The 24,260-nt window shown below is 51.8% G+C and overlaps 1 protein-coding gene across 1 annotated transcript in view; it reads left to right on the forward strand.

Annotated features, from left to right (window-relative positions):
* The window catches only part of LOC133354143 (insulin-like growth factor 1 receptor), a 119,235-nt gene extending 106,460 nt beyond the window's left edge, over positions 1 to 12,775 (forward strand). The window contains 10 exon segments of the mRNA XM_061570748.1: positions 72 to 243; positions 522 to 630; positions 1,151 to 1,221; positions 3,604 to 3,722; positions 3,724 to 3,834; positions 4,422 to 4,532; positions 5,327 to 5,486; positions 7,116 to 7,245; positions 7,911 to 8,045; positions 9,612 to 12,775. Of these exon segments, the coding sequence (XP_061426732.1) occupies positions 72 to 243; positions 522 to 630; positions 1,151 to 1,221; positions 3,604 to 3,722; positions 3,724 to 3,834; positions 4,422 to 4,532; positions 5,327 to 5,486; positions 7,116 to 7,245; positions 7,911 to 8,045; positions 9,612 to 10,122 (1,629 nt within the window). The 3' untranslated portion in view covers positions 10,123 to 12,775.
* The last annotated feature ends 11,485 nt before the right edge of the window (positions 12,776 to 24,260 follow it).

Consider the following 24,260-nt stretch of genomic DNA (forward strand, 5'->3'; position numbering starts at 1 on the left):
AGTGCGGGTGAGCGGCGCTGTGCAGGTGGGCGAACGGCCCGATTGCGCTCTCACGTATCGTGTCGCGGCAGCAGCAGGTGGAGCGGCTGGAGTGCGTGTCGCTCACCGCCTACCGCAAAGAGGGCCACGGCAGGAAGATCCACGGCCTGCTGCCCGGCAACTTGACGGCACGCGTGCGCGCCACCTCGCTCGCCGGGAACGGGTCCTGGAGCGAGCCCATCAGCTTCGTCGTGCCCACGCCCCGTAAGCGTCGCCGCCAACGCTCATCCCTCATTCCCTCAGCGCAAGCGAGCCCGCAGCTGCACTGCTGGCCCAACCACGGCCGGGTCTCGGTCCGGTAAAACCAGACGTCCGGCCTCGATCCTCGCTCCGCAGTGTGAATACTCAACGCAGCAATGGCAAAAGGTTCACCCTCGGCTGCAGGGAATTGGCTGGCACGTTGGCCAAAAACATGGGCGAGAGCGAGCGTCGTGCACACTGACTCACCGTCCCCCTCCCCCCACTTCTGTGCGTGCGTGCAGCCGTGGCCCAGCCCAGCCAGGTGATCCCCGTGGTGGTCATCGTGGTCTCCCTACTGCTCGTATTAGTGGCCATCGGCGCTGGCCTGCTGTTCTTCTTTGTCAAGAAACGGTGCGTCCGTGTGTGCGTTGCGTCCGTTTGTGTGTGCGTCCGTGTGTGCGCGCGTGTGTCCGTGTGTGTGCATTTGAAATGGGAAATTTTATAAAATTTTGCGTGAAAAAGATGGGAGAACACAAATCACTTCTGGCAACAGCAAAGAATAAAAGTGAACTGCAATGGGTGATATGAAGACGTAGCATGATAACGGAGATAACCCCCCTAACATCATCTTGCAGGGGATGGTAGAGCGATATAGAAGGAAAGGATGACCAAAGATAAGTGACGTGACAATGTGTGTTCACGTGGGCTGAGGGATGAGCCGGTACAACACCGGACAAATACTGTGATGGACAAGGCAAACGTGAAGAGAGTTTTGACAGCCAAGGAGGCTTCGTTGGCACTCCCATGACCGTTGCGTGGTTGAAAAGACAGATGACAAAATGAATTTTCCAAAAAATGTCTAGGGAGACTTCGGCTGTCTGAATGAAACGCTGGGTTGATTGTCGCCTCGTTTTTTATTCCCCTGGTGCAGGAATGAGGCTCGTCTGCCCAACGGGATTTTGTACGCGTCTGTGAACCCCGAGTACATCAGCACCAACGAAGGTCGGTGCAACATTTAAAACATAAAACGTTAACATCTCGTGCCATATCGAACGGCCTGCATTTTACTCACTCACTTTAATAGACACTGGTAAGCAATTTGTGATGGCGAGGGGCATTGGACCGATAGACAATTATAATTGGGTATTTTTTCCACGGTCCGCAAAACTTGCGACCGAAAGAGCCAAGGTTTATACCGGGGGCCAGTCCGATGTAGGCTGCGTGAGGGTGCATCGTGAAGCACTTTGACCCCCCCACCCCGTTCCCACCCCCCCTCCTCCCCCAGACGTTTCTCAACTCCAGTCCTCACGGTGCATCTAACTGTGGTAGGGCCTGGCGAGGCCTGGCGAGGCCTGGTGGGCAAAAACAACCCATTAACGATACTTTGCTTCTCATGATATAGTTTATAAACGCCACACAGTCTCCCCTTGACACCCGTCCGCCACCACTGCCAACCATCAGCCGCGTGCAGTATGGCGGTGGCTTCATTTGCGTACGAACATAAAAGGCTTTGGTAATCACGAAAAGGCCAATAGACCGCGGTGCGAGGGTCTCGAGGACTGGAGTTGGGAAGCACTGGAATAGTCGACCTTTAGTTGTGGCATTCCGCGGCCGTGATATCCGTGCCTGCAGGCCCGTCAGCCCTTCACAGAAGCTGTCAGCATGTCCTATCTCCGTCTCTTCACGCCATTGCACCCTTTTCGTCTCTGCCTGCTTATTTGTTGACCTATGACCCTAGTGCCAACGTTACACCAACGCCCCCCGGTATTGTTTTATTTATTTATTAAACAGGAGCCTGGTACAGATATTCCGCGGACGACAAGCCCAACGCCAAATGCCCACGGATGCCCTCCTGTATTTTTTTACCTCCCGTGCCCTCTCCGTGCCATTTTTCCACCTCCGCAGTCATGTTTTATATACGTTAAGTTAAAGGTTCGACATTTATTCGGCATCTCAAAGGACAATCCGTAAAATTCAGACCACGCAACGCATGAAATGAAAGAATTGGGAGAAACGTCGGGAATGAAAACGAGACACCGCCGGAAAAAGAATTGACGAGCATGCGTCACACGACGCACACACACGTGGAGAGATGCGCTATGGAGCTCTTTTTCACAGATGTCAAGTAATAGAGGCCTTATGTGCATGCATACATATGAGTCCGACTTGACGGGAAGTACGCTGCTAATATTCATCAGCGCTGTCCACGTCAGAGTGAAATGCAAGTTAGAGTTTCAAAATTATTCACTTGGATGAGATGCGCAAATTTCAGAAACGCAGTGTCAGTCGATACAAAAATGGTTTTAGATGACGGACAAATACCTTTCGTTCGACGTAGCGGCACGCGCTGTCCAGCAGGATCGCGTTCCGTGGGCGGCTCCAGATAGGGGAGCAAGGAATTCCGCGGTGGGACGTGCAGACGCGTAGGGAGGCACCGTCGACGGGGGCGCCACGCTGCCGCGTGGAGTTGTTGCGCGTGCATGTTGAACTTCTTTTGCACCGTACGTAGCCAACCGTGCCGATCGGAGGTGTGGGGGAAGGGACAATTAAACACAAAAACGGAGTTCGATTTAAAGCTTTCGTGACTGCAGGGATTCATCTTCTTGGTTCTTTCGGTAAAGTCACGTAGAAGGGAAGTAATAAAATAATAAAACATAATAAAATAATTCTCACGACGTTTCGAACCACAACGCTTGCAGCCGTCCTCAGGTGAAAACCAGATCTGTCGAGGCGACAGCAGCCGTCCTCAGGTGAAAACCAGGTCTGTCGAGGCGACAGCAGCCAGTCCTCAGGTGAAAACCAGGTCTGTCGAGGCGACAGCGTCAGACGCTGGTGGCCAGAGGCCGCTGTCCTGACCAGTGATGGCCGCCGCCACCGCCAGCGCTTTGGCTGAGATGTCTCTGTCCCCAGCAGTGGGGAGGATCGTGCCGAGCCGGAACTGAAATGTAAAAAAAAATGACGACAGGTTAAAGCATTTGAAACCTAGAATTGTAAACCTAGAATGTAAAACCACGATGGAAACTGGATTAAGTAATGGTTAAATAATAGTTAGCGGTGCATCGATTCATAAGTACACAACTTGATGATACATGCACCAAATTGTGTGTGTGTGTGTACGGATCGATTATTTGCATGTATATAAATTACCGGCAGAATACAATTGAGAAACAAACAAAAACGGAAGGTAAACAGGAGACTTTAAACCAAATTTATTGTCAAGTAAATCAAATCGTGGCCCCGATTCCCAACAGTGCGTCGCGAGACGTTTCGCGTGCCCGTTTATCAAAATCAATCAGAATCTTTATTTATACTGGAGGGATACGACCAAGCCATAACGTCCAGTTAAACAGAGGTGCACACCCCCCCCACCCCCCCACCCCACAGTGTACATCCCCGACGAGTGGGAGGTGGCGCGCGATAAGATCCTGCTGCTGCGCGAGCTGGGCCAGGGCTCGTTCGGGATGGTCTACGAGGGCATGGCGCGCGGCGTTATCAAGGACGAGACAGGAGACGCGCGTCGCCGTCAAGACGGTGAACGAGGGCGCGAGCCTGCGCGAGCGTATCGAGTTCCTCAACGAGGCCTCCGTCATGAAGTCCTTCAGCTGCCACCACGTGGTACGTGTGCCCCCTGCCTCCCCCACCATCCTCCCCGCCGCCGCTGCACGCGAGCAAGCACCGTCGTCGCAGAGGCCAAGAGGCACGCGCCGGCGCGGTCGTGTAATTATCGGCATCGGTACGGAATCAAATCGGACATCCGACCATATCGGCGATCGGTCCGTGTATGGAGAGAAGTGGGCGTGTCCTCGTGAAACCTGAATCGTGGTGTCTGTTGTATCGATTCTGTTCATAGTCGATCTGACAGCCATGTCTCTACAGTATCTATTCATCGAGGGTTAATTACTGCGTCGGTTCATTGGCAAGCGATCCATGGATAGAGTAGTCTCATTGGTTAGTATTGTATCGTGTGATTAGGTAATATCTACATGATTGTTGGTGTGCTCGCCATCCGTTATTGTCGCATCACAGCGCCCACGGCGTTGCCGCTGTTGTCGACGCCGTCTCTAATCAACTTCTCGCGCCCTCCGCCATGTTTTCGGGTCGTGTACCGCGTGTCGTTCGGCACGGTGACCGAGGTTTTGCTCCACGTGCCGGGGGCTCCTTCGGGGGGGAACTGAGTGGCCGCGCGTGTCCCCCGCCCGCAGGTCCGTCTGCTGGGGGTGGTGTCGCAAGGGCAGCCGACCCTGGTGGTTATGGAGCTCATGACCCACGGCGACCTCAAGAGCTACCTGCGCTCCCTTCGCCCCGACGCCGAGGTGAGTGAGCGGCGGCATCTCCGCGTATGACCCGCCGCCCGTGTCGAGCATTTATTTATATTGAGCGCATTTGCCACAGCACTGCACGCGGCGTTGATTGCGTTTTGCGAGCGCCTAAAGTTCGATGGGTAAAGGCTCAACGTGCGGCCTAAACCTGCAAAGACCGCAACTTTGGATTCGGTGAAAATCTGGAGGCCCTGGCACGGCCGGCGTGCGGGGTGCTCCTCGCGGGAGCGGCGCTCTCGACAACCCAGGCGTCGGCCCAGGGTCACGCCGCTGTACGTAGCACCGGAGAAATTTGCGCTGAACTCGAGGATTATCGCACGCGAACAAAAAATAGTCGCCGCCTTTACACGCACGCCTGTTTCACCGTTAGCTGCTCCTTGCTGTTTGGGGGTCATCGACTCAAACGGGCAACGTGTTATACATTTCGCCCCCCACTTTATGTCGCGAAAACCCTTTTGTAAACAAATGACGAAATGTGCAGTGGCCACTTAGGGGCTATCTGCCCATGGATTGTGATGATGTTGATGATGATGAAACCCGAAATATATTATGGTCTAATTCTTTGGCCCATCCTTCCTACCACCCCACTCCCCCACTCCACTACTGATTACCGTAGATAATCGCGAGTTCACTACGGTTGGCGTTGTTAACCCCGCCGAGCTGCGCTATTCCGTTGCTGATTCGCGACAAAGCCGCCTTTGGGAGGCAAGCGCGAGAGGTTGTGCTTGCACGCGCGCCAGCCGGAGCGGCAATCGCGAGCGCGCTTCGTCCGACTGTGTGTGCCGCAGAACAACCCGGGGAAGCCGCCACCCACGCTCGAGAAGATCGTGCAGATGGCCGGAGAGATTGCCGATGGCATGGCCTACCTAAACGCCAAGAAATACGTGCACCGCGACCTCGCCGCTCGCAACTGCATGGTGGCCGAGGACTACACGGTCAAGATCGGGGGTAAGGCGCCGGGCGGTAAACCACCGCGACTCGTGCATGTGATCCGTGCCCCGGATCCTCGTTCCTAGGAAGAGGCTACGAGGAGTCGCATCTTGTTCACGCCGAGATAAACCCAACCGTAACGGAATATAAATAGTGCGGGCTGTATAGCCGTGAGTGTCAAGCGACGCACTGAAAGCTGTCCAAAACGCACGCATCTCGTGCACATGCAACAAAAAACACTTAGTTTCCTGAAGAAGTGCTCCCGTTGTTTTCGATAATCATCAAATTTATTTTGACGGTGACCTACGACAAGAGGACCACAATGCATTTCTTATGGAATTGTGTTTTTACACGTGTTCCCATGTTGCTATTCACAGTAATGAATGTTTCACTCTACCAGTGATATACAAGTCCTTACGTGTGCCCTCACAGGCAGCCTGGTGATGATAAATAGTGTCTGTAGTGCCTTTTAATTGGGGTTTTATTACCTTTTGAGAGTGGGAAAAATATAGCGTGGAACTTATTTTTTTACTACGAAGACAAAATACTTAAACAATTGGGGGGAACGGTGGTGCAGTCCGCTTCCCACAGCCATGGCTAACATCCGTGGCGAGTGATATCTGAACTCTGGTTCTTTCGGTAAAGTCACGTAGGTAAAAAATGAAATAAAAACAATAAAAAAAAAATGCCCATTCAATCACGCCGTTTCGATTGCAACACAGGCAATCGTCATCAGGTGTGAAAATCACAGCTAGAAATGTTTAACTAAAGTAGGAGAAATGCCGGAGCTAAGGAGTTTATATAAGTGTGGACGTCAGGGACTGGGACGTGAGACTGTGCGGGGGGGGGGGGGGGGGAGTGGGCGGGGCTAGAAGCGAGAGGTTGAGGGAGAGAAGCGCGGGGGGGGGGATAGAGAGAGAGAGCGACGCAGCGACGACTGCAGTTACAGCCGAAGAGTATGGATCCTTGCAGTCACGGAAACTTCTAATCTAGAACCCAACCGGTCCTGCGCCCTTCACCAGTCTGCACTAACCAACGTGGCGAAGTATGGTCAAACAACCCCCACACGACTGCCACTCCACTCGTGACAAACAAGGGTGGCGTGTTTCTAAATGTACTTACTGTGTAGAGGCCTTCACCTCGCAGTGGAATGAGAGAAGCGACTGATTATTAATGTCACCAAATATTATCACCACAATGGTGGGAAGTCATCAGCGGTTTGAGTGTGGTCTCTCTGCCATGGACGTCACGGTGACGAGATGTGACAGGAGGTCGTGGGTTCGAACCCGACCCTGACGCCTGCTGTGTATTTGGAGTTTGCACGATCTCCCCGTGATTACGTGGATTTTTCTCCGGGTCCTCCTGTTTTTCCCTCCACATTTAGAAACATGCGTTTAGAGTATTTGGCTGCTATAAATTTCCACTTGATGAGCCACTTCGTTGAGCTCTCATTTGTGGCCAGGTCGCTTTTGAAAAATAGCTACAAAGCTCAGTGGGCTTTACCTGGTAAAATAAAAATAGTTTAATTTACAATGTTCAGCACTGGTCTAGGACCCACGGCATGGGGACACTTTGCCCGATCGGACACACCGTGCGAACGGCGAGGGCGCTGATGCCGGAATGGGGCGGTGTGCTTGCGGTGTGCAGACTTCGGCATGACGCGCGACATCTACGAGACGGACTACTACCGCAAGGGCGGCAAGGGCCTGCTTCCCGTGCGCTGGATGGCGCCCGAGTCCCTCAAGGACGGGGTCTTCACGACGCACTCGGACGTGTGGTGAGTGCGAGCGGCGACCGCCCTCCTCCACCTCCACCGCGCCAGTTCCTCGGTCGTTCCCAGCGGCCGTCGCCACCGCCAAGCCTCGGCGACCCCGGTCGTTGTGACGGCAGTTGTGGTAGCAGTCGTTGTTGGCGGTGGTTTTGACGGTCGTTGTGATGGTTGTTGTGATGGCGGTTATGACGGTCGTTGTGACGGCGGTTATGACGGTCGTCGTGACGGTCGGTGTGATGGTGGTTGTGACGGCTGTTGTGACGGTCGTTGTGACGGTCGTTGTGACGGCGGTTTTGACGGTCGTTCTGACGGCAGTTGTGACGGCGGTTGTGACGGCGGTTGTGACGGTCGTTGTGACGGCGGTTGTGACGGTCGTCGTGACGGTCGTTGTGACGGTCGTCGTGACGGTCGTTGTGACGGTCGTCGTGACGGCGGTTGTGACGGCGGTCGTGACGGTCGTCGTGACGGCGGTCGTGACGGTCGTCGTGACGGCGGTTGTGACGGCGGTTGTGACGGCGGTTGTGACGGCGGTTGTGACGGTCGTTGTGACGGTCGTTGTGACGGTCCTCGTGATGGTCGTTGTAACGGCCGGGTTTGTATGACCTGTATCAACAACCGCGAGAGTGGTTCTCGTGACGATCCGTGTGACGGCCGTCGCGACGCGTGCGCAGGTCCTTTGGCGTGGTGCTGTGGGAGATTTCCACGCTGGCCGAGCAGCCCTACCAGGGGATGTCCAACGAGCAGGTGCTCAAGTTCGTCATGGACGGCGGCCTCCTGGAGCGGCCGGAGAACTGCGAAGATCGGCTGTGAGTTCCTCCCCCCCTCTCTCGGACCTCGCTCACGCGCCGACCCTCCTGCATTAGAATCAGAATTTTTTTTTAGACTGGAGGAATCCGATGAGCTGTGAAGGTCTTTTTCACAGTTGGTCCCGTAGGGGGGTGGGCACTGCCTTTTTCCTGCCACGTGGTAGCCGGGCGTGTGCTTAAATAGGCATCCATTATAATGGGCAAAGTGCTCACGGCTGTGATGATGCAGCGTGGTTCGCATGGGCACCTGCCGCAAGGAATAAAATGGGGCCCCCTCATAGCCTGGCACCTGGGGCCCCTCCGGCCCGTGGGTCCTGCAGTTGCGCCGCCTGCGTACTCGATGTCTACGCCACTAGTTCACGATACATCGAATCGCAGGTGTAAGAATGTATTGGTTTATAGCGGCAATGTGAATTATGTGCAAAATGTATCCGAATGGACCAAAACGCAAGCGTGACCAAAACGAGACGTAAAAAATGTAAAAGTTGCAAATGAGACGGCAAAAAAAAGGAGGCGAAAAATCATCACAGGCCTGAACCGCGACAATCCGTCAATCAACCGTGGGGACAGGATCGTCGCATCGCGTCGCTCGACAGCAGAGTTGGCCCGACGCTCGCTCGTGTTTGCGAGCGACTGTTGCCGTTGGCGACTGGGCACACATTGTAAAATGACCGCAGGTCGACCGTGCGTGCCAAGACGCGACTTCGCCAAACTGGCCGCGATTCCACCTCCGCCCGCCCGCCCGCCCGCCCGCCCCCCGTCCCAGAGAGCGGCTACGCAGTCCTGTGTCTTTATATAGGCATACGCCTGGATTCACTACGAACAATTGGACATCACCGCGATCGGCTTTTTGTTAGAAAGGACCGGATTCGCAGTGCGGGAGAGGATGGCGGTATTGACGGCGGTCGTTCTGACGCGAGGTCCTCGGGAACAAGGGGGCCCCGTGCGTCCACATCAACCGCAGTTGGTGGATTATTGCGCAAGATGTTTCGCACAGGAATGCGTGGCTGGTTCCGCTTTTCGCGCTGGTGTCCAGTTCGTCAACTCTTTGGCCGCTCCTTGCATTGCTCACTGGCTTTGGATCGTGTGTAGTGTTTATGATTAGTACGCAGTCAAAATTTATGTTGTTGTTTTGTCCTCATGACCTCTTGGAATTATACCGAGAAACAGAAAGAGGAACACATGGATCGGAGAACATAAGCGCATTGTCAGCTTTTTGAGCGTTAAGAATTTTTTTAAGTGTGCTTGGTCAGGACGCATCACGAGCAGCGATGATGGTTGGTGGTCAGAACTAACGACGGAATGGCAGCCAATAGGAGGGAACACGCCAGAGAAGACAGCAACTGCAGAAATTAGAGCGACGAAAGCACCCCATGTGTGAGGGCTGGATGGACCGCAAAGGCCTTGGAGGCCTTCATCCAGTCGTGGATAGATCACGGCTGACAATGACGATGTGACCTATGTCCTTCCTACCTGTCCTCCCTTTCCCCGGTCTCGCGTGCGACCCGTCCCGCCCGTCCCCTCGCCCCCCCCCCCCCCCCCCTTTGTGCCGTGTGTGCCCGCCAGGTTCGAGCTGATGTCGCTCTGCTGGCAGTACAACCCCAAGATGCGGCCTAACTTCGTGGACTTCATCTCCATACTGAAGGACGAACTGGACGCGTCATTCCGCGAGATGTCCTTCTTCTACAGCGAGGAGAACCGGCAGCACGCCGAGCCCGAGGAGAGCGACCAGGACGGCGAGAACACCGAGTGCTCGCCGCTCGACCCATCCAGCTCCGGCGCGGGGGTCGGCGAGCCCAACGGGGCCAGCCTACACGGCGGCGGCGCGGCTTCCGCGCAGGCTGCGGGCGGGCCGCGGTGCCGCGAGAACGGGCCACTCTCGCTTCACTTCCGCGGCGGCAGCCAGGCGAGCCCCCCGGCCGGGCCGGCGGCGGCGGCGGCGGTCGCGGCCGTGCCGGGCGGCTGCGCGGGCAGCGGCGGCTGCAGCAACTACGAAGCGCACCAGCCGTTCGGCGTGTCCAATCGAGCCAACGACCCTCGCTACAGCAGCCCGCCGCTCAGGTCGTCGCCGTCATAACGCCGGCGCGGCCGCCGTAGGGGACCCTCCGCCGTTTGTGCGCGCCCTGTAACCTCCGGCCTCGACGCGACGATGCCGTTTCAGCAGGGGGAAGAGAGGGAGTTGAGGCGGCCCTTCCACCAAAGTGATTTTTAATTGTTTCGTTGTTGTTGCTTGTTCGTTCCCATTGGTTTGTGACGAAACGGCGGAGCGGCCGGGTTTGGGGGACGGCAGGAAAAGCCGTTTGCGATTGTCCCTCCGTCTTGAAGCCGGTGTCCCTCCGGCGCCTGCCGTGAAGCGGGCTACGGAGTCGCCCGGCATCTTGAGAGTCGGGGCGACGTCGCCGCGGGACCCTGAATCCGATCGGTCCGCTTTGAAAAAGCCATCGTGTGGGAGGAAGAGTTCCGAGTCTCCACTTTAACTACCTTTTTAATTTCATTCTGTTGGCAGCGAACCAATCCACGGGACAGCTTTTGGAGCAAAGAGCAGCACCCTCTTGGTTTTTCAAAGGAAGAAGTTTTTTTTTTTATTTTGTTGTCAAAGAGGCGACGAAACAGTGTTTGTGCCAGCCTCTGTTGACCCAGCTACACACTACTATCAAGAAGTGCACCCGCTCGACAGAACTGTGCGGCACTTGATTCTCACTACAGTTCCAGCACTGTCGGCAAGAAAGCAGAACTTTCCTGGGGACCGTCGAGCGACTGACGACGAATTTGTTGAAGACTTTTGAGAGCACCCCGAGGCGAGGGGAGGTTCCTTTGTGGGTTTTGATTTCCCGTCACCCCCCCCCCCACCACCCCCGATTCAGCTGCGGAATCTTAAGATGCCAAATGTACACGACGTTGGTGGAATATACGAAAACGCTTTTCATTATTTTCTTCGGAGGGTTTGTTATTTTGTCTCGTGTTGGTGACCTTTGTGGCTACAGCGTTGCTGCTGCTGCTGCATCTGCTGCGTTCCTCAAGATGTTCCGTTGTCCCCAACGGAACGGCATATCGGGACATCATCTTCACGAGCTTGTGCGATGGCCGGCGTCTCCGTCTCGTCGTTCCCGATCTTGTAGCCGGGGTTGCGTCCGTGCGTGTGGGTCAAGTTTTGTGCTTTTCGAATGTTTCAAAAGCAGCGTGTAATAGTGAAGAGGGGGTGGGCAGGTGTTCTGGGAGAAAGCTAACACAGCACTTAACTCAATAGGTTTGCACATCCCTTACCAGAGGATTTTGTATTTTTGTTTTACTCTCTTGGTAATGTGTTTTTCTTCTTCTCTGAGCCTACACTTTCAGTGCTGACAACTGCTGCTAAACAGTGCTAACCCATTACAAACAGGAACATTCGTTTTGACGTTTGTTCCTCATCCGAAAATCGCGCACGTGCAAATAAACGCCGTTGAACCGCGGCTGTACATAAGGAATGTTGGAGGGAGCTCGGGGGGGGGGGGGGGGGGGTGCGTCTGTCGCTTGCGCTTTGCATTTTCCTGATTAACTGTGATAGGCATTTAGCGTTTGAAAAACAAAGTAACGTGTTTTATCCCGTTAATCTGCTGGGGTTTCTTTTTTTTTACTTCGTCAAAGCAGAGTGGTTCACCCAAGACGTGGGAATTGCCTCAACGAAATAAAATGGTTTTTATTTCAAATTTGAGCAACCAATAATAATGATGATGATCATTACCTTTTCAAAAAAAATAAAAAATCTGAGGTATAATTTTAAGAGGCCGTTTTATATAATAAATAAAAATAAATGTTTCCCCCCTCGTGCCCGCCCAAGATGCTCTCTGCAGTATTCACGCCTAATCTCACGATGGATTTTAGTTCCGAAGGACAGCGGTTGCAGTCCGTGCGTCCATCATCCAATCCATCGCCTGCGCTTGCTCTCTCAGGCACGTCTGCCCGTCTGCCCGCCGGCCCGTCTGCCCGCCGGCTCACCGGCCCGCACGCAGCAGCAGCAGACCCAGCAACTCCTTTCAACCCTCCGCTGCTTTTGCCGCCGCCGTTTTTGTTATTTCGAATCTCGCGCCCTTTCGTCAGGGTCCGCTTCTTTTATTCCTCATTTCGTTTCAGTTGAAACCGCGACCACTGTCGTCGTCATCATCATGGTGCATTTCAGATATCTGTTTTAACCGTTTATATTCTCATCGGTAAACACTACAAAGAAGCATCTCTGCAAACTCAGGTGTAAACCAGTTCCGTTACATTCAATTACCGGTTGTATATATTCATTACGTGAGTACTTTGGGAGCTAAGGATTGTGGGAGGAAAGGGGGGCAAATGAAGCTGGACGGGGGGGAGGCGTTGGTCGGCCCTCTCCGGACTTTGAATCATTGCGTGACTTTCTTAGTCTTTCCGACTGTTTATTTTTTCTTTAGCGTTTTAATCAATTCCTCACCGAACCTTTTGTAATTCTAAAGATTTTCATATATTTGAAAAGAGAGCATTTGCTATGTTATTTATTTTGTGATATTATCGAGAGAAACGAAGGGGGGGGGGAGAGGAAAAAGTGCGTTGTCGTGTGACCGTGAAAAAGGAATCGTGCTGTTGAAGATTTTAAGAAATGCATGTCGTTGATAACAAAACAAAGTTATTATTTTGCTGTTCAGTTAGTTTACAGTGAGAGTCCATCTTTCTACAAGTTGTCTTCAACCATCTCCCTAGTCGCTTTTCAAATAAATGTTTTCTTTTGTGTTGACGGTAAACGTGTAAAAAAAAATAGAAAAAAAAACCAAACCCCTTTACCCCCCAGCAGCGCTGCGTCGCGGTTCTAATTGTTCGTTGCAATGTCTCTGGACCACTCGCGCGGCGGTGTGGTCTTTTATTACCTCAACTCACTCCAAGCTGCTCAACACCGGTTGTTTCCAGTGAGGGACGACGGCCCTCGCTTCGGTCCCTTCGCGCGGGACGGCACCTGGCGCTCCACGGGGCCCAGAGGGGGGCGGCACTGGGCAGGCGCGCGGGTCAGACGGGGTTGCCGCAGGTGGAGGTCGCCTGCGTGGGACTCGGATATTCGGAATAGTGCTGACACAAATAAAACCGCACGGTTACAAAACACTGCGCGAAAGCCGTCGGGGTTGCGCACAATGCAGCTCGCGACAACAGTAAAAGGTGAAACTTAAATCGACTTCAAATCGGTCCCCTCGCACAAGCTGGCAGCTCGCCAAATCTTAAGGCCACGCGACCCGACGCGACACACCGCTCAGCCCAAAGTGTTCGCCGCCCCTCGCCTCGTCAGGCCGCGACAACGCGGCGACTTTTCTTCGTTCGCGCGAAGCTCGGCTCGCCAAGAGCGGATTCCGCGGGGGGGCGGGCGGGGGAGGGGGGATCCAGTCCCGTCCCTCACCTCCGCCATTCCCACGCGCGCGCTCCATCTCCTCGGCGGGACGTCCCCACTGGCGGGCGGCCGTCGTTCCACTTTGCCCAGCCGCGTTGTCGCGTCTCCGCGGTCTCACACGGCCACTTTTTGTTGTTGTTGCTGTTGTTTTTTGTGAAGTTCGCGTTTAGAACTCAACTTTCCCGTCATTTTTGGTCTCGTTTTGGAGGACGACAAGAGCGTGCCGAGAGACATCGGTCGGAACCTTGCGGCTCTGCGTTTGGAGGGGCGAGCGGCGAAGGGTGTGGGCAATGCGCGATCGTGGGCCTGTCCCGACGCGGGAGGAGGCACACGTGGCCCCATGTGGCGGCCAGGACTTCCCTGGGCCCATCGATAATTATCATCGATTATAATCGGCAACGATCGCTCGCGCCTTGCGACATCGTCTCCCTTCAATTCGGAGTCGGTGCCAGCTCTCATACCCCCAGCTGCGAACACCACCCACCCACCTCCACTTTTGAGTGACCGGTTTTTAATACATCCTGGGTTTTCATCCGACTCCGTAGCAACAACGTGTGTGCAGCTTGTACTTAAAAAATAGGTGGCATCGTTGGCCCGACTCAAACACTCGTGAACATTTACGAAACGTTACAACCATTTTGCACGAAAAAAAAAACTATGAGAACTTAAAAAAAAATATCCCAACTCACTGAAATGCCTTAGCCCTCCTGCGTAAGTAAACAGCCGTGCGTATGCAGTTCAAAAATTTGACCGTGTTTTAACCCAGACGTGTTCACCTATCAAGGGACTTCGTCACAGGCAATGCCGGGCGGTCATCGTTCTAGCACAACTGCGTCAGTCACATGTCACACTCGACCTCGGCAAGTTGAGGTTTTGGGCAAAGTGCCTTTTTCAGTACACGGACTAACCGACCCGGGTCTGTTTGTTGCCACGTTTGAGACTGGCCCCGTTTTCCGTTTTCAGCGGGGCTTGCGTAGTCTCAAAACAAATGTCCTCGCAAACGGCACACCCAGCTGGATATATCGGCGGCGCGCGCTCGGTGGCACGTGAAACACTCTACCTGCAATCTTCTAAGAAAACGACGACGACGTGCCAGTTCCCGTGTCGTGATCGTGTCCTGCTGCCCCCCCCCCCCCCCCCCCCGTTCATCGGCGCGTTCGACCGCCCCCCTTCACGGCGCTTTGTGTCGAGAGGGGAACCCGCGCGCGATTGTGCAGTCGACCGTGAAACTCGTCAGCCGCCAGATTTTATTTTTAAATCATGACATCGCATACTGTTTTCCACAAGAAACTGTAAATTGTAACATAATCACGCTAAGTCAGAGATGACGATATATATATTAAAAACAAACAAACAAAAAACTCTAAAAAGAACTAGAAATCTTTATTTGGTGTGATTAATCGATGACACCTACAGTATATTGTAATGCCGAGGGGAAGACATTTCCTGTTAATTGTATTTATTTTTTTCTGAATGTGTTTTGTAGTTAAATGTTTGCCTTACGCGTTTGCTGTCTGAGCCCTTGCCTTACTCTGTAAGAAAAAAACCAGCTTCTGTACGGAGTCCTTCTTGCTTGTATATGAACACGCGTAAGCGCGCGTGCGCATGCGTTTTATGCGGCCACACGGGGAACCCTTCTTGGTTGCAGGGCAGAGGATCGATTGACTTGACCACGGGGAACGGTGCCATTTGAAAGCATTGAAGGAGCTGCCCCCCCCCCCCCCCCCCCTGTTTGAATCGCCACCGCTTCGGGAGCTGGGGGTTGTGTGCGTGGAGTACAACTCCTGCATGTTGAGGCTGTCCATGAAAAAAAAACCTTCACTGCCCGAGCAAGAACCTCCTTCCTCTCTAGCCGTGCTGGTAGCCAAGACACTGCAGCAGCAATAATAATAATGACGACGAAGAAAACTCGCGCGGGTTTCAGTAACATTCGCCAACGCCTCGTTTCGCCCCCTCGGAAGTGTTATTCGTGTTAACAACAATTAGCAGCGGTGGCTCGGGCCAGAGAAGCGGCACGCAGCTGAGGAAGCGGTCGCGTTCGTGGCGCTGCGTCGACAAATCGGGGCTCGGAGAGCACGAAATCCGCCTGCCGAGGGAGGGCGTGGGGAGAATAACACCCCCCTCCCCCCATCCTGGATGTTACAGGGATTCCTTGCAGTCACGAAAACTTCAAATCCAGATTGATTCCCCCCCTGGATGTTGTTTGGGGTGCTTGCTTGTGTCTGTCGTGCAGAGTGGCATCTTCCCTGTCACGTTGCAGGTGGACAGAGTTGATGCCGTCGATGGCTTTGACCTCGGTTGAAGAAGCGTTATTTTCAACAATGATGATGATTGTTCTTAACTCGCTTGTCAGTGGGGCCCGTTGCCCAAGAGACAATCCCCAAGTCGGATCCACAACGCGTCCAAATGTAACCGTTTCAGTACGCCGACAAAGTGAAAACAAAATTAAAGGGATTTGGTTAATGAAGGCGACATAAGGAAAACATTAGCGCCCCCCACCCCACCCTTATCCCTCACTGCTCGCCCCTCCCGACCCGGCAACCAGAAACCCGTCTGAAAATCCCTGACCAGCAGCGTCCCTTGTGGAGAGATTTGCGGCCAGTTGCAAATGACGTCTCTTTCTCTCTCGATACTTTCAGTGGAATTTTCCACTTTGCCACTGAGAGCCAGGGATTGTAGTGGCACCACCATCGACGCGTCTCCGACTCTCCGCCGTGCCGCACATGGGAGCGAGCGTCGGTTTATTTTGTGTTTGTTTTCAATTGATATTACGTTGTACGGTTTGTGTGACCCCCCCCCACCCCTCCAGCCACTAGAGGCCACTACAATAAGCATCATTTCCCCCACGGCGGTTTCTCGGGAGTCGAATCGTGATTTCCCCGAGCCGCGACACATCCAATCGCGTGCTGATGTTGGCGAACCTTTATACTTCGTCTCACTCGGACCATTACTTTAGACGCTGGGCGTAAGAACATTTACCCAAAGGTGTGTTTTTTTTTATTCAACCGGCTACACAAACCCGTTTCATATTTTGTGGCAGGGCTGGCCGCTAGCGGCGGCGTGCGCGATGACGCAGGTTGGGTCCGTTTCGGGCGAAGTCGCTGCTCAGATCGGGTGTGGAGTGCGCAGAGTCGGAGCCGGAGTTGCGGTAGAAGGCGGGGGGAGGGAGTTGACGATCTCCAAGCTTTGCCAAGTCTGCACACTCCACTTCGAGCTCGCTGTGATGGCTTTTAAATGGATCTCGGAGGCCATGTGGGGTTGAGTCTGGTTCGTAGTGGGTGTGAAACCTGCCCCGTGAATACGAAGGGATGTGAGATTGGACTTTGCAGTGGCCGGGTGGTAGAACAGAGATGGGGTTGAATCTATCTGGGCGGAGCTTTGATAGTGTATCCCCCCTTATAATATGCGTGAGTTTTTATCTGGGCAGTCTGGATTCCTCAAACATGCCAAGCACTTGTTCATAGAATTGGCCAACCATCTGGACGCAGGACCCTCCTGAAGGAAGCCTTGAGTCAGCGACACTTTCCCGTGTAAATAAAGAATATCGCAATTATTGTCATCTAAGGAGGCGAATGGCTGCATCAAGTAGCACAATATTTTAAGTGATCGATTGAAGCCCTGTGCCAAAAAGTAATATTCACCTTATATTCGCATCGGTTCTTGATCATGGTTAGATGACAGCTTGTGTGTGCGGTGATCCATAAATGGAACTTTGCATGGATCCGTCGCTTAAAATAATTGGACATAGAAGGAAGTTGAATCGTTAAACAACGTCCATAGATGTTGAGGACATAAGACCCAGAGCCAGAAACATTTTAATTAGGTGACGTGTCAGAAACATGAGTGTGGTCATGATCTCGGCATTGGCAGTGCATCAAATGTCAATTGTATATCTCAAATGTTCACTCCCACGTCCCACATCTCAATGCCGCACGTCAGTCCCACATGTTCATGTCGATCTGGCTTGTCGATCAACATATCTCTAGCACACGTCAAAACGGCATGTCAATCTCCCACGTCCTGATTGCGTGCCGATCCTGTGCCGCTCTCACGTCCATCTCAAACGTCGCTCTCGCGTGTTATTCGCGTGCCAATATTCCAGTCTCACTCGAACGATCAATCCCGCACCTCGTCTCGCGTGCGAGAATCCCACCTCGGTCGCGCCGCCAAAGCCGTCGAAACGTTTCAACGAGTTGTCACCACGCGTCTTTGTCGGGTAGTAACGACGCGCCCATCGACTAAAATACGATTCTTACCCCCCGCGAAGCAGGCGTCGAATCGCGAGGGTAAAAATCGATCGTTTTAACTTCGTTCAGCGGGTGGGGGTGGGGGGACGTTGACGCGGTGTTTGACACACTGCACTACGAACCCGGCCACCCGAGTTTGCGTCTCAACCACGACCACGTTGCGTGATCTTTGAATTGCTCCTCGCTGGATCTCTTCCTCCAGCGACCCACGGTGAACCAACGTGATGGAGTAGAGTCAGTCCGCGGCTCGTGACCGACGCGGGGCGAGAGGTCATCCTTCCTTCTCGTGAATTGACACAAGGGCCGTTCTACGTTTTCTACTCTCTGTTCGTAATGGCTTCATCGGAGGACTTCTGCCGCTGCCCACTGTAAGCCGTGAACGTCACCACAATAGGAAAACGAAGGTGAATGGATTCAATTACATCGTCCAACTGTGGCCCCCGAATCATCGCAAACGGTTCATGGAATGGCGAGGCGAGGGCGGGGAGGGGGGTCTGGCAGTGCGTATCTTTACAGGTGTCCGAATCCCGGTTTCTCTGCGATGATGGTGGTGGTCTAAACACGCTGCTGCTGCGCGCCCTCGTTGGGGGTGAAACTGTGGACAGGCCGCGGTTTTTTTCGGAAGCGTTTCCTCGTCGACGGTGGCACTTGCATTGCTCTCGAACCATGCACGTGGTTCTGCTGATGCTTCACAATGTAACCACCCGTGATGTTATTATGCATTGGCCGATGACGTGAAAGGAATCTTGCTTTCGTTGGTTCTTTGTAGTAGACAAAAGAAAAAATCCTCTTTTATTTTTTACCTAACGTTAAATCTCCTGCGTAATGAATTGTGCTGCTATTAAAAAAAAGGTGTTGATATGTGAGGTGACATGAGCATCAACAGTATTTAAATGCATCGTTAGCGTGCATACAGATGCACCGTCAGTGACATGTGTTAATTAACTTAATTTAAAATGGACAGCACATGTGAATGTAGTCGTCATTTTGGCTGAAAGTCTGGCAGATTTAGAAAAAAAGAAAATGATCAATCTGTCACCTCCGCCATAATTATTGAGACGGACTGAAAACGGGAATTTGTTCCATCTTGAAAGCACAATCTAGCGCGTGTTCTCTAGATTCAGTAGAGTATTTAATAAAAAAAAAAATTGGTGCAGACACAGTCCCAAAGCTGCTTTAGAGAGAGGCCCCGTCACGAAATTGTCCCTTCAGCTGAGCCGATTGTGTCGGGAAGCATCTCCAGAGGACTTGGAGAGAGCCCAGTGGTGTAGCGTGGTTGGAATGGGGCCCTGGCGCAAACTATTAAAGGGGGATGGGGCGTGGGGGGGGGGGCTCGGAGATGGTTGTGGAAGGGGAGCTGCCCCCCCCCAATCCATCCCTGGTCAACCGCCCCCTTTTGTCGCCCAGCGCCTGGGCCCCTTCTCGCCCGTGGTGTCCCCTGGGACAGCCACGTCACTGCGAGTTCCACATTGTAACTCGCGCATCCTGTCGATTTATGGAACGTGACTAAATATTCAACGTTTCTCCCTTTTTTTTTTTATAAAACTAAACATTAATTTGCGTGAATATGGGAAATTCTGATTCAGATGTTTCCAGGGTTTCTGTGTAAAAAAAAACACGTACGTCACGTTGTAGGGCGAGTTTTAATTTGTATATTCTGAAAGAAGAAGAAAGTTTATTTTAATTATTTGTTGCTATAATCTGTGTAAATTGTGTACAGTTGTATTGTGTCCGTTTTAAGCCGCACCTAGATTTGCTTTTTCCTTTCGGCTTTTTTCATAGCAAATTGCTGTTACTGTACTCCTGGTTTAAGTCAATAAATAATAGAGAGAGTTTGTGTGTCTGTGTACACACGCATATATATATTATCAGTATGTGTGGTCTTTATTTTGTCACTTTGTCTATCATAAAATATTAAACCAATAAATGCAAACGCGTGATAGTTTTTTTCTCCCTATGCCGCTTATTGACTGCTACGTTGCAGTTAATAAATTTCACTTATTTATCACCATGCTGAACAAGGAGAGAATATACCACAGACAAGCACCTGCACCAACAACTGGCCCAAGCTATGTGGTCTGCCAACAGGGAGCGATAACTGCGTATCATACCATGTGATTAGCGCCGGCACACAATGGGTCACTCGCGAAAGACGTCGTGGAATATTGAATGTCCTCTGTGAAGCAGACGGCGCGACTTCTACGGTGAATGCCCCCGCAGTAATTGCCGGGGCGGCCGCTCGATTCCAACCTCGAACCCCTGCAACAAGCGGCATCGCCGCCCCAGGCTGAGGCTTTCCTGGCGAAACAATTGGGCATTATTTGAACTTTTCAACAACCTTTCGTTTTAATTGCCTGCACAGAACTCTCGTCACCACCCCAATGTCGTGCCAAATCAAACCAGGTTTCCAGGGATGATTAACCCTGGTGCATCACGGCTGTCAGAAACCGACCCGGTGGACGCATGTGTGACAGTCCGTGGGTGAGGTGTGTGTAGGCTCGTAAAGGATGTTCCTGGCCACTCAACAACAACGGAGGGCAGAGGAGCAGCGCCCACAACAATGAGCAGAGCGCCGGGTGGCTCAACAGTGAATTGGCGCAGTGGGGATCACAAGTGGTGCATCTGTCAGTCATCGAAGTCAATCGACTAACGCCTCCGCATGTCCCGTGACCTTCCAGCGAGCCTTCATCACTTCACGTGGCCTCAAAGTGCACCTAACCTGGCACAACCGCTGTGGTGACATCTTAGTGGTGAATGGTAGCTCTTGTTGAGCTCTGTGTTGGTGTTTAAAGGGCATTGTGCTGTAGGTGGTAGGCAGTAGCATTGTGATGGGCATGTGGTGAGCTCTGGCTACATTTAGAATAACATTACCACCACACTGTTGACTGTAACAGACTGCCTTTAACATGCCAGTTTACGCAATACGTACTATGGCATTCTAACACGATGGAGATGTCAGTGCAGGGCAAAAGGGGTAGAGGGAAACTGAGCGTGAGATGGGAGGTTGCAGTGTAATGAGATAGGACAGTTTGACTATAGAAGAGGCGCAGATTAGAAGCACGTGGAGAGAGAAAATTCGGGCAGCAATCCCCATGCGATACGGGCAGTCCCCGACTTGAGAATGGGCTCCGTTCCTGAGACCCGTTCGTAAGTCGGAACACTATATATTTAAATGCACATACGGCCAATGTGCAACAAAAAAGGGAAGCATTTTTAAACAAAAGAAAAACCAAATAGGCGATTCGCCTCGCAAGTGCGAGCTCACGTTGGCAAGTCAGATGGTTAAAAATAAATACTTTATGGAAGCTCGTTCGTAAGTGCGGATGTTCGTATGTCGGGCGTTCGTAAGTGTGGGACTGTTTGTCGTGGGGCTTCTGGCTTTGAAGAGGAACTTGCTAACAGAGCCACTCAAATGCTGTCACCTGTACAGTTGAGGGCGGCACCGTCAAATATTTCGAGGAAAATCCTCGCGTCTCGTGACCTCTTCTTGAGCCTTGAACACTCAGTGGGGAGCACGCTGCGGTAAAAAAAACTGCACAAATTTCCAAGTGAAATCTGCCAAGGGTCTGCTTCTCATTTCAAAACAGAACGATTTGCCCAAAGTGAATTATTTCAACGAGATATCACAGGGGCGCTGTTTATATCCGAATCTCCGCGTGCCATCTCTGGCTCCGAGTTTGTAAATGTTTTCTGCGAGGCTCATCACGGCTGGCTGCTGCGAGGACCTCTCTGTCGGTGCCTTTGATGAAAGAAAATAAGCACAGCTTTGTGGAAACAACTCCAGAGGCTGGATCCTTTGTGATGGATCGCAATTTCACTCACCAACACCACCCTCATGCCACCTATACACCATACTCTTAGGTTTTTTCGGTAAAGTCACGTAGGTAAAAATAAATAATAAATAATTATTTATACAAATAATATAAATAAAATAAAAAATCACTACGGTTATTTTGCTGTGCCTTTTTACACCTGATGAAGGAAGCTTGTGTTGCCTCCGAAACGTCGTGATTTATTATTTTATTTCTATTATTATTTATATTATATTTATGATTTATTTTTATTATTTCTTGTTATTTATTTATTTTTCCCTACGTGACTTTACCGAAAAAACCTAAGAGTATGAATCCTTGCAGTCACGAAAGCTTCAAATCTAGAACCTATACACCACTGTAATGGCACGTATAATTTGAGAAATATGTATTTTATTCCATGCTGCACATAAGCATTGTCTAGATTTGAAGCTTCCGTGAATGCTAGGATTCATACTCTTTGGTTTTTTCGGTAAAGTCACGTAGGTAAAAAATAAATGAAAACAACTAAATTAAATCACGACGTTTCGGAGGCGTAACCAAAGAGTATAGAAGCATTGTCATTTCGTACTATTAAGATGAAGTCAAACGTTCCCCCTGTTGAAACGGGGAGATTATCACGGTTGGCTGCGTACGGTGTGATCGAAGGTCAACATACAAACGAAGGTGGAGCTGCCTGTATCACTGTTGGCAGCTCTAAGCCAAAGGTGAATGTTCCATATTCCTATGACAGAACTTCCAAAAGACAACCAAACGACTCGTCATCAGCAGTGAAAAATCCACATCTGGATGAAGGGCTTCCCAAGCTGTTGCCATCTCTCACGATCCTGCAGTGAAACAATCCGCCTCGCACATGACTTCATCACTCCATCTCTCGGTGGACACGTGATTGGGCATGTTTCCTCCCTTGGCTGCCGCTCCAGTGGTTGAGAATAATCATACAACTGGATTATTGCAATTACTCCAGCGCCGATTAGAAAACCCTTACAATACAGGTATCCTATTAACAAAGGGATGTGTTCGCACATCATTTATGGCTTTTCCCATTCATTGAATGCGAAAAATTAGGGGTGTGTTTCGGACAGTCGTTCCAACTCTACTCCCAACCTAAAAGTATACACTAATAATGAATACACAATCTTAATGAACATACATATTAAAGTGATTGCATAGCAATTCAATGAAAACTAAAAAAAATAACCTTTTCAGGGAACTCACGAAAAGATCTGCTGCTGCTGCTGCATGTTGGAATGACTGGAGCTTGACCCTACCGCGGACACCGTGACGCTACCGTGGGAGGATGACGATGCTTCGTCCTCCCAGGTATCTTTGATCTCACAGTCCGTGGCAAGAGTGAAATTTCGTTCAAATTCGGAAAATTCGATTTTGTTAATTGACGAAAACAGTCCATGATTTGTTGATTGCGTGAACGCAAATTTCAATCCCATAACCTGTAGCCCATACCTCTCACTCTCCCCTCCTTATATGCCCCTCGGCGCGGCTTGGCTCCGCGCGAGCTGCGCCTCTGTTCTCGAACCTTCTAGAGCAGCGGTCCCCAACCTTTTTGGTACCAGGGACCGGTTTCGTGGAAGACAATTTTTTCACGGACCGGGGAGGGGGGGTCATCATTGGGTCTTTCCCCCTTTTCAAATAAGCTCTCCAGCAACGTTTGTGTTTTTACTCATTCTGGCTACTAGGGGTTAGAGCTTGTGGGCTTACCAACACTGTGACTGAGACAAGTGCGCAGTGCGGGAAAGATGCGTGGACGGAAGTGGTCAATAAAACAATGGGGGCGGGCCACGCGCGGACTCACCGCTCACCTCCTGCTGCTGTGCGGCCCGGTTCCGAACAGGCCACGGACCGGTACCGGTCTGCGGCCCGGGGGTTGGGGACCCCTGGTCTAGCGGGTTCCGGGGGCTTCCACACGAGGTCTACCGTGACCCTTGCCCCAGTTCCTCCGCCCTGCCGGCACACCCACATTATATGCTCAGCGGCGTGTGCGCTAAGTGCCCACCTGCAGTTGCTGCTGCTGTCCAACAGTCGGTGCTATGTCACTACAAGTATGCTGATTCTAGGTTACGCCACCTCAGGTGGTACCGACAAGCGAGATAGCCGGCATGGGCTCATAGACTAACATCAGCTTAGCCACAATTCCACGTATTGTCAGATATTATCGGCAAAAGGTTGAAACAGCAAATGCAGTTACTCACGAGGGTGCCTTCGATTTTAATTGATTGGCAGTTCTGTGTAAAAAATATTGGACATGGTTTCCGAAACAGCACTAAAATAGGTACCCTCTGAGACTCCGCACCTTGATGTGCTGTGCTAAGACCGTACTGAGCCTTGCCAGATAAACATGGAATCACCACCGCATACTTAAAACGATCGCCACAAAGTGTAGCCCCAGAGAATTCGGCGACATGTGCTCAATCTCGTCTGATCTCAGCAGCCCAGCAGGGTTGAGCCTATGGCTTAGATGGGCTACCTTCATGCATAACAGGTGCTATAGGCTGCTGCGGGGATACCTGGTGGGCAGTGAGTGTGTAACGTCCACCCTTGGTGGCGAATTTGTGTGCTATGAAAAAGGGTCGTTGCCCAAAACGTCGCCTATCGTATTTGTTTCATTTTAAAGTTACAGTATTATTCAAGAATGTTGACTTTTTGCCGTGTGAAGCAAGGTCAATTAACCTCCACAAATTCTTATCCAGCGGTCGTGGTTAAGCGTCTTCATTTGTTAAAGACTCAAAAGTCAACGGTGCTTCTATGTAAACACATTACCCTC

The sequence above is a fragment of the Lethenteron reissneri genome, chromosome 46 (assembly GCF_015708825.2).
Source record: "Lethenteron reissneri isolate LAM-NWPU_2019-01 chromosome 46, ASM1570882v1, whole genome shotgun sequence".
Lineage (NCBI taxonomy): Eukaryota > Metazoa > Chordata > Hyperoartia > Petromyzontiformes > Petromyzontidae > Lethenteron > Lethenteron reissneri.